The sequence below is a fragment of the Zalophus californianus genome, chromosome 11 (assembly GCF_009762305.2).
Source record: "Zalophus californianus isolate mZalCal1 chromosome 11, mZalCal1.pri.v2, whole genome shotgun sequence".
Lineage (NCBI taxonomy): Eukaryota > Metazoa > Chordata > Mammalia > Carnivora > Otariidae > Zalophus > Zalophus californianus.
Genome location: NC_045605.1, coordinates 57,558,277 through 57,575,568, shown reverse-complemented (window position 1 = coordinate 57,575,568; position 17,292 = coordinate 57,558,277). Strand labels below are relative to the sequence as shown.

The window sequence follows — 17,292 nt, the reverse complement described above, 5'->3', positions numbered from 1 at the left end:
TCTTGTCTTTCTCCAGGGAGTTGTCCTTATTTCTGCCGATCTGGGGAACGGGACAGTTTGTTGGATTTAGTCACCATATGTCTCCAGAAACCCCTTTCCTGAGCCCATCAGCATCTTATGCTCTGCCCGCTCCTCACATCCAGAATGCCCAATGGAATGGGCAGAGCCAGCCTCCACTGCAGCTAGGGAGACCTGGATTCCAGTCCCATTCTTCCAGTTATGTGCTCTGTCAACTCTGGCCCAGAACAGGACAGTCTATATGCACGGTTTATGTGAGTTCCGACACTCATGGCTTCACATCTGCCAACACCAGCACCTTGCCCATAACCCAGATCATCTCCTGAGCTCTAGATGCTTAGGTCCATCTGCCTCCTATCTCCCCCAGATGACCAAAAGCCACTCATATTGACCAATCCTAAAACTGAACTCACCTTCCCCCTAAAATTGTTCTTCCTCCTGTGTTTCCTTGCTCAGTAAGTGGTACCACTATCTCTCTATTGTCCAAACCAGACAGGCTGAACTCTTTACATGGCTCCCTCTCTCACACCTGTATCCAACTTACCACCAAACCCCTCCCCATGCTCTTTTTTTATGTCCCCTGTTTCCCATCCCACAGCCCCTGCCATAGCTTAGGCCTCATCTGTCAGCTAGATCACTCAGTACCCCTGCTGGTTTCCTGCCCTCCCTTGGTCATGCTCTACACACTGTTGGAGTCTTCTTCCTATTAGGCTGTGGAGCCAGGCTGCCTGAATCAGAACCCAAGGCCCACACCTTACAAGCTGTATGGGATAGCCGTTACTTTCTCTCTTCGTGCTACAGTTTCCTCCTCTGAAAAATGATCCAACAGTACCTCCCTCACATGGTCTTGAGGACTATGTAAGTTAATATAGGTTAACTGGCTTTCTCAATAACCGGCATAGGGTAAAGCACTTAATAAATAGTTCATGTCATGTCACTGCTATATTGTACTTAAGACCTTTACTCAAGAGTGGTCTGTGGACCAGTAGCATTGGTATCATCTGGAAGCTTGTTTGAAGATTTTGTCTACCCCAGACCTATTGAGTCAGAACTGATCTGCGTTCCAACAAGCACATTAATTCTGAGAAGTTCTGGTTTAGATGTTCCCTATTTCAGGGTAAAGCATGAGCTCCCTAGCAGAGAAAAAAAGTGCCTTGTGTGTCATGTGATTTCTCCCACCAAGCTGTTGGGGGGGGAGGTGGGGGAGGTGTGTGTGTGGGGGGGGTCCCTTTACTGGGCTGTGTGCTCTCTGTCCACAGGGGGGCAGCATAATCACACACATGGTTTTCAGGAAACACATCAGCACTTCTGTTCACCAGGCAAGTCATAGCAGTCATCAAATTTTGAGGGTCATCTAATTTACTTTAAACACATCTCATTTAATTCTCACAGCATCTCTATGAGGTAAGTCATGTTATGTTCCTTTTACAAGCAGGCAGACAGGTCCAAATTCATACAGCCCAGGAGTGGTGGTGTCAGAATTAAAACCTAGGTGGTTTCCTCTCCACACTGCCTCCTGGACAATACAGGGGACCCTGAACAGAGGTCATTTTGGTCTAGATACTGTTCTTAAAATAGCAAGAGGTTGATGACCAGAGACTTGAGGCTTCTTCAGCCTTGATGGATGGACACTGAGAATGAATGATATGTTGAGCTTTGGGTTAGGTTCTGTGCTAGTCACTTAACATCTCCTTTATCTTTGTATCCTTGTGAAGTATAGGCACTATTATCTCCACTTTAAAGGTAAGGAAACCGAAGCTCAGAGATGTGAAATGACTAGTCCACAGCCATGGCTAGGAGGTGGCAGCATCTTTGTCTACTGAGTGTTCCATTGTACCCCAGCAGGTGAAGCAGGAGAGCTAGGTTCTTGTCTCACAGAGTCCAAGAATGAATCTCGCGGACAAAGAAGAGTGAATAAAGCGATAGAGTTTTTATGAAGCAAGGGTACAGGAAAAAAGCTCTCAGGAGTGACAGCAGGCCCGACAGGGTTGCCACTGAGGGCTTTTAGGGTTGGTCTTTTATTGAAGGCTAACCAGGGAACTTAAATCCTTTTAAAGACTCTCTTGATAGCACCATTGAGTAAGGTCTAGTGATAACACCTTTAATGGCTTACCTTTTTTTTTTAGGGGCCAGTAATTCTTTGCTGGTCACAAGTAGCCATTATAACAAGACCCCCACCTCTGACACCTAGGGCAAGGGTGGTCTGGTTTGTTCCTTTATCTCTTGTTTCCTTGCACCTCTGCATTTTTGTGATTTTTGTGAGCCTGATCCCATAGCCCCCTACCTGTCTTTCCCTACCTAGCCCCGCCTGTCCCTTTTCACATAGCATATCTTTAATGAGCACCTGCTATGTGCTGGCCATCCCAGCATCCTTGTGAAACCTACAGATCCGCACTATGAACTCAGCAAGGGCATAGAGGAGACCCGGGACCCTCCCTGAGGGATTTGCTACAGAGCCAGAAGGAGCGTATTTGGGTCAAACCAAAGGCCATTCTGTCACACACGTGCACTAAAGAATGTCCAAGGAGAATGTCCTGAAAAAAGAAGGTAGGCAAATTTTGGGGTAGCCATAGATCTATTGGTGGGGGGAGAATCTCAAGATTGAGAGTACTAAAAGGCATGAAAGGAGCTGGGTGTGAATGACTTCTTGGTCTTACCCTCTTCTAAACCTGCAGTTAGGAGCATTTATTTGCTGGCTAAGCAAACCTGAGCACCTGTTCTGTACCAGTCTTCCAATGGACTTTGGAGACAGAGATAAATGAGGCCCTTCAAATGGGCTCATAGTCTAGACAGACTGTTATAGAAACAGTGACCACACTGTGTAAAGAGGAAGGGGACAACTAAACCTTTTGAAAACAGGTCGGGGGAAGGCTGCATGAAAGAGGTATCATTTGAATTGAGCTTTGAAGCATCATCACAAGGTGGAGGTGTAGAAGGAAGGGAAATAAAATACATTGCAGGTCGAGGGGACAGCATATACAAGTCCAGCATTCTTGCAAGTCAGCCTGAGAACTGGTAGATTAGTGTGATTAGTATGGCTGGAGTAGAGGCAGGCAGAGTCAGCAGGAGGCAGGACATAAAGGCCTTGAGTGGCAAGAATGGGGAGTTGTTTGGGGCACCTGGGTGGCCCAGTAGGTTAAGTGTCTATCTTCGGCTCAGGTCATGATCCCGGGGTCCTGGGATCGAGTCCAGTGTCAGGCTCCCTGCTCAGCGGGGAGCCTGCTTCTCCCTCTGCCCCTCTCCCCTGTTCATGTGTGAGTCCTCTCTCTCTTGCTCTCTCAAATAAAATCATTTTTTTAAAGATTTTATTTATTTGAGAGAGCACAAGCAGGGGGAGCAAGAGGGAGAGGGAGAAGCAGGCTCCCCGCTGAGCAAGTAGCTCCATGCAGGACTCGATCGCAGGACCCTGAGCCAAAGGCAGCCGTTTAACCAACCGAGCCACCCAGGCGCCCCAGTAAATAAAATCAAAAAAAAAAAAAAAGAATGGGGAGTTGTCAGAAGTTACGGAACTCTAGTATACCGTATAGATGGACTGGTAGGCACCAGACTCCAGGCAGGAAGACAGTAAAGAGGCAGTGTTATCAGTCAGGTAAAACGCAAAGGTATACTTAACTAGGACAGTGGCTGCAGGAATGAGAGAGGAGGAAAGCTCATTATCTTCGAGGTGGAATGAACAAGACAGAAGCTCATTTGGACAGTGAGATGCCAAGGACCCTTCAGTTGGATTCAGGGGTCTGTCATCAGAACTGGGGGTAGGGAGTTAAAAGGTCAGGACTTTATCAAGGGAAGAGCAGGAAGAGAGCCTACAACGAAGTAGAGAAAACAAAAGACAGTCGCACTCTCCCCTGCAGGAATGGGAGTTTTTGAGCCAACTCTTCTGCCCCAGCTGGCTGCCCCACTAGTGGCCAGAATCAACACATTCTCAGCCTGGGTCCAGGGCTCAGAAAGTTATGTAAACTCAAGAGCCTGCCTTATTCCTAGAGCTGGTTTCCTCTCCCAGCAGTTTGCTAGAAAACCCCAGCCTGTAGCCAGGCGAAACCTTGGAAACAGAGGCTAGCCAAGTGGCTGGCCTCTTACACGTGGGGGAAGTAACTGCTGCCCTCCTGCTCCATAAGGTGACAAGCAGATGAGCAAGAGGTATAATCATCATTACTTTATGCTCCATCTGAAAGTTCATGCTCCATAAGGAACACGGAACAGTAGTTCTCTCTGGGGATCCATCTGAGCCATGCCCCCAAACCCTTAGCCAAAAAGACTGTCCCCTTAGCACTTCATTCCTTTGAAATCCTCTTTGATTTCACCAGGGGCAACCCACTTCATATGCAAATATGCTCCTGGCCGTAGGACCCTCTGCCATTCAGACCACAAGGGGAACAGGCCAATCAGGCACCTCCTGGGAAGGGTCAAGTGAGCAAGGGAAGAAAGAAAAGAGGGGGGTGGGGCAGGCTCTCCTTCCAAAGGGGGATCCCAAGGTGAGGAAGAAAGAAAAGTCCAGAGAGAAAGAGGTTGGTTAGAAGTAGCTGGTGGGGAGAAGCTTCATGCTCCAGATCCCAGCTCTTCTTCTTCTAGCTGTTTGAATTTAGGGAAGTCTGGGGGCGGGGCGGGGGGGGCTCCTTTTCCTCCTTTGCCAAAAGGGATAATTGTTGTAAGACAAGGGAGATCAAATAGCTGGCACAGAGTAGGTACAAATGTTTGTCTCTTCCCCTAGTTTTGAACTGATTTCATAGTTTTGCTCAGTGTACAGCAGTCTGCCTTCTCCACGCTCCCCTTGCCTTCTACCAGCTTGAGCAGCCGAGTCCCCCAGACGGGAGACTCTTTGAATGGTTCTGCGAGAGGGCAGTTTGTGCTGGCTTCCCTTGGCACTGCTGGACAAGGACCCCCCCAGGATTAACACCCGCTCACTTCCTTCTCCCAGACAGCTCTCCCTGCCCCCTTGTGCGTAAAAGTGCTCCCTGCCCTCCATCAGCACACATTCTCTTTCCATTGTGTTCCCGGGGCCCCAGTGTGGAAGCCCTCTCCGCCCACTTTAGCCGTGGGGTTCTGCCCTTTGTCCCAGCTCCCATGATCCTTAGGGTAACACCACACAGCTTTCCACTTGATTATATCCAATTAGCTATTTTTGCTTCAAGGGCAGGGAGCAGGCCTCCTCGTTTTCTTGGATTTTCATGGAACACATAGCATGGAGCTGTTCACACAATAGGTGTTCACTGTAGCTCTGCGGAATTGAGGTGATTCATTTGAGTAGTCAACAAATACCTACATCTGATAGGATTCGTAACCATTAGGCACTGGGGCAGGAAGGATCGACCTCTCAACACCTGGGAAGGGGTTGGAGACTCCTCTCAAAAATCACTGGCTTCAGAGACATTACTGCCAATGGGAGCAAAATACCATGTAGTGCAGGCAACAAAAGGCTAGTTAAGATCTTTGGAGACAGACCTAGATTTGAATCCTGCTTCTGCCACTTTATAGCTGTATAACCTCAGGCAAGTTACATGTTCTCTGCCTCGGTTTCTCTCATCTGCAAAATGGAGATAGTAGTACCCATCTCACTGTAAGCATTGAAGGGGACAAGTATACCCAAGTTCTTAGCACAGTGCCTGGCCTACAGTGTACGGCCAGAACGTGGTCACTGGTGATAATGATAATAGTCATTTACTTAAAAGAATATTCTCTGGAGTAAGGCTTGTTGGAGTGATACATAACAGCTCCCTTGGACAAGGCTGTTAGAAAAAAGACTGAAGAACAGTGCAAGAAAGAAAGAAACAAAATTATAAACAAGCAGTGCCCCAAACCACAGTCAGTCCTATCCTGAATTAGCTCCCTACCCACTAAGCACTGTTGGGGCCCCAAAGCATACCACTTCCTAGCAGGACTAGTCAGAGTTTCTGAGGGCATGGAGACTGGTGCAAATATAAAAGAATAAGGCCTTCACACTCTCCAGTTGTGGCACAATGGAGGAACATATCTTTGATAACCACTGAATGGAAAGAGCACTGGTAAAAGAGACAGACGAGGCCTCAGGCCAAGCTCTACTATGTAACCCCAGGCAAGCCACTAACCATTCCAGACCTTGCTTTCCATAATGCCTGCTCTCCTTTCCTCCCTGGGTAGGTGAGGTTCAAGAGGAGTGCTAAAAGTGTTTTTGAAAACTGACAGACTGACCAGAAGTGAGGTGGTACTATTCATAGCTCTAGGGACAGGCATACCCTATGTTTGCACAGCCCTGCCCTTCCTTCCAAGCCTCTCCACACCCTCAGCATCTTGAAGACTTGGTCAGTCTCTCCTTCCCATGAAGCCTCTGAGGAGCTTCTCAGTGCTGTGTCCCTGTTTCCACCTGTGGCTACACTGTCTTATAATGATTTGAGGATCTGGGCAGGGTCAGCATCTTAATTCTCCTCTCCATTCCTGGTGCCTGCAAGGGCTTGGCACGGAGTCAGCACCTTGGCTATGTGATTTGGATAAACAGTGAGGCTACCCCAGGCCACAACGATCCCTTCAGCTCTGGACTGCAGCATTCACTAATTTGTCTCTTACTACATGCAACCTTTTCACGTTGTGCTTAACTTCCATGTAACACTGGATGCACTTGTCTCATCTCCCTACCAGCCATCAGCTCCCAGGGACTGCATCCTGCACCTCTCAGGACCCCTACAACATGCCTGGGCCTAGGCCTGCCCCTGGGAAATGCTCAGTAAACACTTATTGCCAGACAGTTCTTGGGCCTCAGTCACCTGATCAGGATGTGTGATAATTGCCACATGTCAGACATTGCAAAAGTAGTGGTTCAAAGCACAAGGACTGGAGCCAGACTGGGACTTGGGCAGGTTACTTAACTGCACCTCTGCCTCCATATCTGTAAAACAGGCATAATACTGTACCGACCTCACAGGGTTGGGATGAACATGAAGTCATTGATACATATAGGCCCTTAGAACAGTGCCCCTAGAACGGTAAACTCACCAAGTTCACCGTTGCTGTTATTAGCTAAGACCGACCCTGCAGTTCTGAGAAGGCTGGGCTCTGATGCCTGCAGCAGTAAAGAAGGGGAGCCGTGTTGCTCATAGACAGTAGCTTTCTGTTTCAGGCCCAGTCCTCTGGAGCCTCAGTATGTGACCGAGAGTAGCAGACCATGCCACCCCCAAATATGCCACTCTGGCACATTATTTTGAGCCGTAGGCACTTGAAAAACAGCAAATGCAGGGAGCGGCTTTCTCTGAACTCCCCTTATCTGCCTAAAGACAGATCCTTCCAAAGGAAGTCAATTGTCATAAATCTCCTCCCTGGAAGTTTCCATAACTGGGAAAGATTGACTCTTACCACAGGAGAGACTAGAAGTAGCACACCCAGACAGACTTTGTCACAAACTATCATACCTTGTTTTTCTAAGGGCCCATTCATCTTTCCTAAAAATCTCCCCTAAGAGTCCTACATCTCCTCCTCCCCTTTCCCTATTAAGATGATGTTTAATCCTGAATTCTAAGCCACCTAGGGGAGTTAGTCATTTTTCCCTCAGTGTCTCCCAATTATACATGAGGTATACATGTTCATAAAATTCTATTTTTCTCTTGTTAATCTGTCTTTTATTACAGAGGCCTCAGCTAAGAATACAGAAGGGTGCAAGTAAAATTCCCTTCCCTGCATGACAAAATTTAGTGATTTAGTGAGAGGATTTCCAGAATCTTGGCACACTCAGCAGAAATACTGAAGATGTGACCAGGTGCTCACTGAGGCCCTGGAGGAAGCTGGATATCACATCAGAACCCTTTCCTTAGGGGCCACAAGCTCTGGGAAGCAGAAATCCTGAAGTGCATGGTGCCGGGACAGGGCAGAGACAACACAGCATCCAACCACGCAGTCCTTCAACTGTGTGCCTTCTTTGTGTGCGAGACACACACTCCCGCCCTTGTTGAGAAACCTGAGCCAAGTTGCCTGGAATGTGCTCTGCATAAGTGCTCAAACATTACAGTCACTTATCAATACAGCCTTAGCTCATGCTAGGCCTTCTGCCGGGAAATGCTTCTCCTCATTAGACTCTACCTATAAAAATTCTACCAGTCCTCCAAAGCACAGCTCAAAAGATGCCTTTTTATTCATTTATCCAAAAATATTTGCTGAATGCCTACTTATTTGAACCAGACCTTCTTCTGGGGATACCAAGAGGAGGAAGGAGTGCAGAGTTTAGTGCAAGCAGCCAGGCAAATAAACAAATACTGAAATTCAGTGCAATGGGGGCTATTAGAGAAGCATGGACAAAGTATAGTGAGATCCTTAAAGCACTCACCCTGCAGGGAAGACAACTGACCACAAATGACTTGACTAATTTCAATTTGAGAAACGTGTTATGAAGAAAATAAAATCAGTTAACATGAAAGAAAACGGCTGGCAGTTCGCATGGTCAGGGAAGAAAGGTCTGTAGTGACATTGAGCCCAGAGTGGGATGACGAGAAGCATTTGGCCATGGGGGCAATTTGAGGGAGCAGCAAATGCAAAGACCTGAAAGGTGGGAACGATGCTGATGACGATGAGCATAGCGGTTTTAGGAAAAAAAAGAATGTCATGTGTCTGGAATATAACAAGAGGGGGACTGGTGGGAGGTGAGCCAAGTTGAGATTATAGCATAAATACAATTTATATATATATTTTTTATTCAATGTTATAATGTAAGAATATTCTTGGTTGTGAAAAATGATTTGTAAACATTTTTAATGGCTGTATTAAAAAATCATCGTATTAAAAAAAGAAGAAAGTTTCATTCTGCTTGAAAAAACAATCCTATGAGGTACACTCCTGTTAAGGAGACAGTCCCTGCTCAGTCTTCAGAAGTCAGTGGGGAGAAGGGCAAAAAGCCATGGGAGTTAGGCTAGCCCCCTCCTGTAGGTGTCCTCATTGCCACTTCTGGGCCCCTGTGGTCAAGGCTCAGAGTGGCAAAAACCCCACTGACCAAACCCCAGGGACTACTGATATATCCTGTTTCCATCATAGAGTGTCTGAGCCCCAGAAACTTCTCCCTCTGGCCCTCTGGCCCCCTTCTATGTATTGCCCATCCGTTCTACTCTGATGGTTTGAGAAGAATTCTCAGGTGTTGCCTGGTACAGACCACTTCCTTTTGCAGGGAACAAGCAATGCTGACAAGGCCCTCTTCCAGAAGGTAGCTCTCCTTTCTCCTCTCCTAGCCTGGCCTTTGGCTTCTGGCTTCTCCGGAAAGTCACAGGACTAGACCGGCTTCTCTCTGCCAACGTTTTAGTCTTTAGGGCTTGAGCTGCAGGGTCTGCGGAACTCCTGTCCATACTCATGTATCCACTTGTTGGCCACTGGGAGAGAATGGGGAAGAAGAAGAGAACAGGCTCAACATATCAGACAGCAGCAATGCTCACTCACAGGGTCACTCAAGGGCCACTTACACTCTGCACCTCACTTGCCTCACCCTAGTCCCAGCCCTGCAACAGACTACAAGATACCGCTTCTAGCAAAGATAAAGAGCAAAGAGGACACTGTCCCCTAGAAAAAGTCTCTGACAGGTCCTGTCTACTATAGACTAATTTTCAAACCTTGGGTACTAAGGTCACTCACGCTTCGTTGATGTAGCACCTAAAAGTCCACCCTCCCCCCGGTGCAATGAGAAAAAAGTGGTGGCTTGTCTTGGCAATGTCCGTCTCAGCATGAGAGTCTCTTGTCGACTTTTTCTGTCTTCAGAACTAAGTGCTTTTGGACACATATATGACATAAATACATCTGCTTATTTATCTATTTAGCTCTTCCTTGTGTGACCATCTCCACACGGGGAGGCACTAAATGGGACACATAGTGGCTTGATGGTTCTCTCCTGGGGTCAGAGGGCTGGCGCTTAGGACCATTTTCCTCCTCAGCTGTGCTCAGGAATCAAGGCCTGTCTGGTCAGGTCAATAAACTTTCACTGACACCTGCTCTGTGAGAGAATCTTTGCCCTTTAAGGCTCCCCAATCTTTGGGGGCAACTAACCCACAATCTGGCCATCTCAATATTAAGTGGCACTGTCATGAAGCTTTTGGAATGACAGGGCTATGCTATTTTCCATCCACCCCCTATTTGACTTTACTCTGAACCCCTCACCCCATTCTCATGCCCAGAAAGGCAGGCCTTACCCCACTTATCTCCCACCAGGACAGGACAGCCCGCATGAAGTGTGTCACCATCCCCTTCACCACTCCTGTGCAGATTCCACCAAAACAGTGCTGCATTCTGAAAACAAAAGGGCCCACCCCAGAGAGGGTCAGCCCAGAATTTCAGTCCTGTGGAAGGACATGACCATGACTAAGGACAAATGCATGTATATCATTAAACGAGAAAACTGTCCATGCAGATTGGGGGCAAGGCATGCATAACATGGCACAAGATGGCATAAGTTGCCATTCACCCATTCATTCATTCATGAATGCATCATTTATTGAGGGCCTGCTCCGCTCCAGGCCCTAAGGATGCAGAGACAAATCATATCCAGTTCTGCTCTCAGGAGCCCACAGTCTTATAGGAGAGACAGACATAAAAACAGAACAGGACAGTGCGGCAAGTGCTAGGAGAAAGGTGAACACATGATGTCATTGGATCCCAGAGGAGAGGCCCTCAGCAAAGACCACAAAGTGAAACAAAATATTCCTTATACAGTTAAGAACTTAATTCAGATGCTTACCCTTCCTCGGGCACTTACTAATAATACCCCCAGGAAGCAGGCTTTACCATACTCCCCACTTTACCAGCAATGAAGTTGAGGCTTCGGGGCTTTAAGTGATGCAACTAAGAAGGAGCGAAGTCGAGACTCAAACCCAGGTGTTTTGACAAATCCTGTATGTCCTTTTTTCCCGCTATGGACGGTTTTTTCCCCCTATACAATTCCTATAGACTTAGTTTAACCTTGGCCATTAGAAGCTGTCAAAGCCCAAGGTGACGAAGAGCTTTCCAGGCGGCACTGACAGCTTCTGCATTCCCAAGTCTAGAAGAGACACTAATCCCCTGAAGATTCCTAGATCCCGGCCTTTACTTAGGCAATGCTTACGATGTGCTTGGCACTGTGCTAAGTGTTTTATAGGCACAATATCATTTCTCTATCTTCATTTCATTCCTGAGTTAGGGAGGGGCTTTGAGGGAGCTTGATGGGTCTGAAACTGGGGGGAAATGAAACCTCTATCACACGGCCCTCCTCTGTGCCTCACGTGATCTCATAGTTCTTATTGCAATAGTTGTTACTGCTCGTTAACTTCTCTGCGAGCTCCTGGAGGACAAGGATTATGAGTTTTCCTCTGTACCCCAGTGCTTTCAGCCCTCAGTGTCCATTGAATGAATGCCTGAGGGGACCAGCTGCTCTAGAGGACCCAAGGGTCACTAAAAGAGAGTTCTTACCTTTGAGGAGTTCTATCGTAATAGAGAAGGCAGACATGTAATCATCTACTTCTAATATAAATAGTCATTAAATTTTGAAAATAGATGCACAAGTAACATGTGGTCATCTAAATTGAGGGATTAGCTTTGATTCTGAGAATCAGAGGAAAATATCTTTTTATCCCTCCTCCCAGGAATAAGCTTGCAAGCGCAGACAGCACAGAAGCTCAGGTGTTAGTTCTGCGCTCTCATTACCACCACGAGCTGGGACCGGACCCCCACTCACCTTGACCACGGGCACGCTAAAGTTGGCATAGATGAAGGCAGTGGCTCCTCCAGCTTCCACGGAGCTCAGCTACAATCCCAAAGAGTCAGCGTTGAAATAGCCCGACTACCCAGCTCTGCCCCACTTGACATCTGATGTCATTTGTGCAGAGAGTTCTTCCCGGGTTCCCCTATTTCAGCTCCAGGAGAAATACTTATTGAAAGATAATCACCCAATTTAGGAATTAAGGGAGCCTACACCCTGGCATCAGTGTTTGCCTGCAGGGCCGTAAGAGGACAGCCTTTAGGAACTCCTCCCTTTCTTCATCCTTACAGCTAACATCCTTATTGAGGGCTACAGTAAGTCGATTTGAAGTTTGAGACCCTCAGGAAGAAATCTAGTTTAAATCACAACCCAAGACACAAGAATGTTTCACAAAACATTCTTACTGCACGAGATACCCTTTGTTATTTTCCATTTTATTTTATTCTATTCCAGTTCAGATTTCTTAAATGCTGACCACATCCACTAAATTAATTTCACAGCCCACTAATGGATCATGACTGTGGCTTACAGAGCACTGTTTATATTACAATTAGTTTTCCAAGTTGGGCATTGTAAGAACCACTGGTTGCAGCTTTGGCATGTTTCCCAGACCACTCATCCCACGCTAGGTAACCTCAGCTAAGGAGTTTCACCACTGGTATATTCTAGAATTGTAGATGTCTTCTCTTAATATGAAGACTTTTTTCTGATTGTCAAAGAAATATATAAAAACTTTAAAATACAGGAAAATACTTATATCACTCATCATATCATCGAGAAAAAAAGCATGGTTGTAATTTACATACTAATAACGGGCATTTATTCAGCACTGACTACATGCTAGATGTTATACTAAGTCCTTACAGATATATTATCTTACTTATTCCTCACAACAGTCCTGTAAGTTAGAATTGATACTGTTATAATTCACATTTTACAGATGACGAAACTGTGTCTTAGAGAGATTAAGTACTTAACAAAAGGTTACATCACTCTTCGGTGACTGAGGCCAATTTGAACTGAGCCACTGCTAACTACAGAGTCCCTGCTCACAATTTTGTGCTATACCCTTGAACATTCAGGTTATTTCCAAATGTTTGCTATTATAAGCAACTCTTAGTGAGTAAAATCTTTTTTTTTTTTTTTTTTATTTTACACAGTTCTCATAAGAAAGAGTCTGGGCCATTAGTATTACTGAGTCAAGAGTGTATGCATACATTGAATACTTTTGGTACGTACTGCTAAATTATTTTCTCACCAGCAGTGCAACATGACAGAGCCAGTCTGACCTCACCCTGTCTCTCAGAACGTTTGTGGATCCCACCACATTCACCTGTTAGGCGTTAGGACGTTGGCACTTGTTAGAGGAAACTGAACTGACATGGTGATTCAGAACATGGTAGTGACGGTGGTGATTTTTAGCATTTCACGGCTCTCTGTGTAGCCCCTCAGGAAGGTCGATGAGAGCAACAATTTGCTCCTTGTGTTCAAGTAACTAATGGGATGATTCCGTTCTAAACCCTGTTGTCAGCAACTATGGGTGTAAGCAATATACACAGGGGAACCTGCACTTTCCTGCATTCCTTTACCTGCGGTTTTGCTGTATGGCGGAAAGGAATGACATCAAATTGAAAAGAGAATCTGACCTGTGTGCTATGAAGCTTCTGAGCAGGATTATGAGATCAGTGGAGTGGAAGTAAACCTTCCACAGTTTTGTACTGGGACTGATCTTATCTCTAGTTTGAATAAAAAATTAGTAACTTGATTTCAGCTCAGTCCTCTGCACATCTTATAGGTTATTTTCTCCCTACAATATTACGCTTAGATTCTCCACAAACCTTAATGTCTGTCGTTAGAAATGCTTGTAATGGTCTTTACCTACCTCAATCTGAAGATGAAAGAATTGGGATAACCTAGCACGTCCTAGGTCCCACGATGCCAATGCCCCTTTAAGGGGTCCTATACCTCCTTGTGGGATGCAATGATAGAAACCTATTGGATAAAACTTTACAGAGTGACATCCCCTCACATGATCTCATCAGATCCTCATGACAACCCTATGAGGAGGTGCAGGACAAGAAAATAAGCTCAAAGAATTGATGTGATTTGTGCTGAGGCCACATATTAAGTGGCAGAACTGGAACTAGGCCAACTAACTCTAAGTGCATTCCATTCCACTGTCACAAATGCTTATACTCAAATGTACACGCACACGTGTGTACACTCACCCCCCTCCACATACACACACTTGCATTTTGCCATTTAAAATTGCAGGACTCTTGCATCCATGCTACCCTTACCATAGTAACTGAGCCTCGGGAACCAGGGAACCAGCGGTAAGAGCTGTTAGGGAGGTAAAGAACAGAGAGATACTGGCCCCTAGATGTCCTATTCTTCGCTTGATACCAATATTCCTCACTACCTGTGACTTCCCATGCCATCTGGAGTCATCAGCCAGAGATACAACCAGCTGCTGCTATAAGACATGCCCCCTGCCTGGAGAGCTGACATCCCTCTAATGCCTGATCAGAACACTCAGAATGACCACTAGAGGCCAGACACCACTGCAAGTGGCAGCCTTCTGGTTCTGCGGCAAGTATAAAACCCAGTCACAGGAAGAACTACGATGGAATCACCAGCACCACAGACCATAAAGTGTGGCCTCTGGTTGTCCTTTTTTGGCTGCCCTGTGGAGACAACACAGCACTGAGAAAAGAGGGAATGCTAGGGTGGGGGTGTGCTAGTCTAATGAGCCTGAAACCAGGACTTCATCTTTGGGTGTTATGTAGAGCCCTTCTATTAACGTGTTTATCCCTTCAGTTAACAGTCATACACCTCTTATAATTTAAGTGCCAGAGGACTGAAATTATGACTGGTCCACAGAGAATGAAGTAAACCTACATGATCTGCAGGGAAGGGGGTAGGTGAAATAATAGCGACTAGGTTCAATTCCTAGGATCAGGTCAGAAATTAGGAGAGGAGGCCAATTTATTTGTTAAGGGGGTATACTGCAGATTTTATGGGGAGATTGGAAAGAGAATTTTCACTACATGTAAGACAGCAACACTTCCTGAATTTCTTAGTAGACATCTCTGTTCTTTCCTCCTGTAATCCTAGCTGTCTCCTTTCTCTTCCCTCTTTCCCCTCATGGCTCCACAACCTCATCTATGGATCCATGCTTCCCAACACCAACTAGTCTGTGTGACCTCAGAGAGAGACTCTCACAGCCCCTTCCTGTGTTGGTCAGGTCCTAGGCTCTCCTGGCCTTCGATGTAACCTTCAGTGTAACCCTACTTCCCATCCTAATCACTGCCTATGACAAGGTCATATTTAAGTCTATGCACTGTAAGCTCTTTGAGGGCAGGAACTCTGACTTCTATTTCTTTATCTCCTGTAGTGCCTATTAAAAATGCTGTCTGAAAGTCGCAAAAGTCTCAGAGATTTTTGTGCTGTATCAGATAAAATCAGTGCCTGATATTGCTTTGAAAACCATAAAAGAGGAGCAGTATAGTCATTAAATAAGAAGCCCTGGTCCATCGAAAGCAAGACTCACATAGATCATAAATGTTGCAACTCGGTTCCCAGACTTCATTCTGTACAGTGGGCTAGTTGGTGACTGAGACAAAAATAGAACATATCATTATTTTATGCAGATGGCACCAAAGTGACAGTCAGGATTCCCACATAATACAGGGAGAAAAATGGGGATGTCACAGACGGGATACAGCCTTAAGCCACACCCTTGCTGGCAGGTACTCACTTAAGTTTTTTTCTTTTGCTAATTTATTAGATACTCATTTAAGTGAATTGTATACAGTTGATCCTTGAACAATATGGGTTTAAACTGTGCAGGTCCACTTGTATGCAGGTTTTTTTTCAATGAGTATTGTAAATGTGTTCTCCTCACGATTTTCTTAATAACATTTTCTTTTATCTAGCTTACTTTATTGTAAGATTACAGTATATAAACATATAACATACAAAATGTGTTAATCAACACATGTTTATGTTATTGGTAAGGCTTCTAGTCAACAGTAGGCTATGAGTGTTTAAGTTTTGGGGAGTCAAAAGTTATATACAAATTCTTGGCTGTGCAAGGGGTTGGCCCACGTTGTTCAAGGGTCAACTGTACAAATCAAACAGAACGGCTTGTCAGTAGTGAAAGTACTATATGAGGTTAACTTCAGGTTCAGTGAAATAAAGAAATTAGTAGATACACTATTACAGATAATCATTCTATAGGAACACCAAGTCATTTGACTGAAGTTCCCAATTATTTGCTCAAGACACACTGTTGTCATAGTACAGTTCGACTGAGATATAATTTACATATCCTAAATTCACCCACTGTAAGGGTATCTTTCAGTGAGCTTTAGTAAATTTTAATAGTTGTACAGCACTCCCACAATTCAATTTTAGAACACTTGCCTCAGCTTAAAAAGTTCCCTCGTGTCAGTCAGTCCCTATCCTACCCTCAACCTCGGGCAACCACCGATGTGCTGTCTCTATAGTCTTGCCTTTTCTAGAAATTTCATATAAACAGAATCATAAAATATGTAGTCTTTTTTTGTTTGGCTTCTTTCACTTAGCATAGAGTTTTTATGGTGCATCTGTATTGTTGGATGTATCAGTAGTTAGTTCATTCCTTTTTATTGCTGAGTAGTATTCCATTCTGTAGATGTAGAAAATTTTGTTTGTCCATTCACCTGAATGGGTTGTTTATAATTCTTAGCTATTACCAATAAATCTGTTATAAACATTCTTGTACACATGTTTGTATGGACATATTTTCCTTTTCTCTTGGGTAAAATACTTAGGAGTGGAATGGCTGCATCATATGTAGGTGTATGTTTAACTTTTTAAGAAACTGCCAAACTGGGGCGCCTGGGTGGCTCAGTCAGTTAAGCGTCTGCCTTCAGCTCAGGTCATGATCCTGGGTCCTGGGCTCAAGCCCTGCTTTGTCGGGCTCCCTGCTCTGCAGGGAGTCTGCTTCTCCCTCTTCTTCTGCCCCTCCATCCTACTCATGGTCTCTTATCTCTCAAATAAAAAAATCTTTAAAAAAAAAAGACCGCCAGGGGCGCCTGGGTGGCTCAGTCATTAAGCGCCTGCCTTCAGCTCAGGTCATGATCCCAGGGTCCTGGGATCGAGCCCCACATCGGGCTCCCTGCTCCGCAGGAAGCCTGCTTCTCCCTCTCCCACTCCCCCTGCATGTGTTCCTCCTCTTGCTGTATCTCTCTCTGTCAAATAAATAAAATATTAAAAAAAAAAACACGCCAAATTGTTTTCCAAAGTGGCTGTACCATTTCACATTCCCATCAGCAATGTATGAAAGTTCGAGTTCGCCCACATCTCCATCAACACTTGATATGATCTGTCTTTTTTTATTTTAGCCACCGTAATAGAAATATGGTGCTGTCTCATTGTGGTTTTAATTTCTAGTTCCCTAATGACATTGAGTATGTTTTCATGTGCTTATTAGCCATTCATTTATTTCATTATTCAAAATATTAATTCAAATAAGCCCATTTTTTAAAAAATTGCATTAAGAGATGCCTGGCTGGCTCAGTAGATGAAGCATGCAACTCTTGATTTCAGGTTTGGGAGTTCAA

General features: G+C 45.3%; 1 protein-coding gene across 6 annotated transcripts in view; it reads right to left on the bottom strand.

The window, feature by feature from the left end:
• Window positions 1-3,444: 3,444 nt before the first annotated feature.
• Window positions 3,445-17,292, bottom strand: part of P4HA3 (prolyl 4-hydroxylase subunit alpha 3) — a 43,624-nt gene continuing 29,776 nt past the window's right edge. For 3 of the 6 annotated variants that reach the window (XM_027580836.2, XM_035723052.1, XM_035723053.1), the window contains 4 exons: window positions 15,237-15,299; window positions 11,660-11,728; window positions 10,143-10,239; window positions 3,445-9,332 (listed from right to left, as the gene is read on the bottom strand). In XM_027580836.2, the coding sequence (XP_027436637.2) occupies window positions 9,262-9,332; window positions 10,143-10,239; window positions 11,660-11,728; window positions 15,237-15,299 (300 nt within the window). In that variant the 3' untranslated portion in view covers window positions 3,445-9,261. Of the gene's footprint in view, window positions 9,333-10,142; window positions 10,290-11,659; window positions 11,729-15,236; window positions 15,300-17,292 lie in introns of those variants that run through there. The other 3 variants (XM_035723056.1, XM_035723055.1, XM_035723054.1) reach the window with 3 other exon arrangements.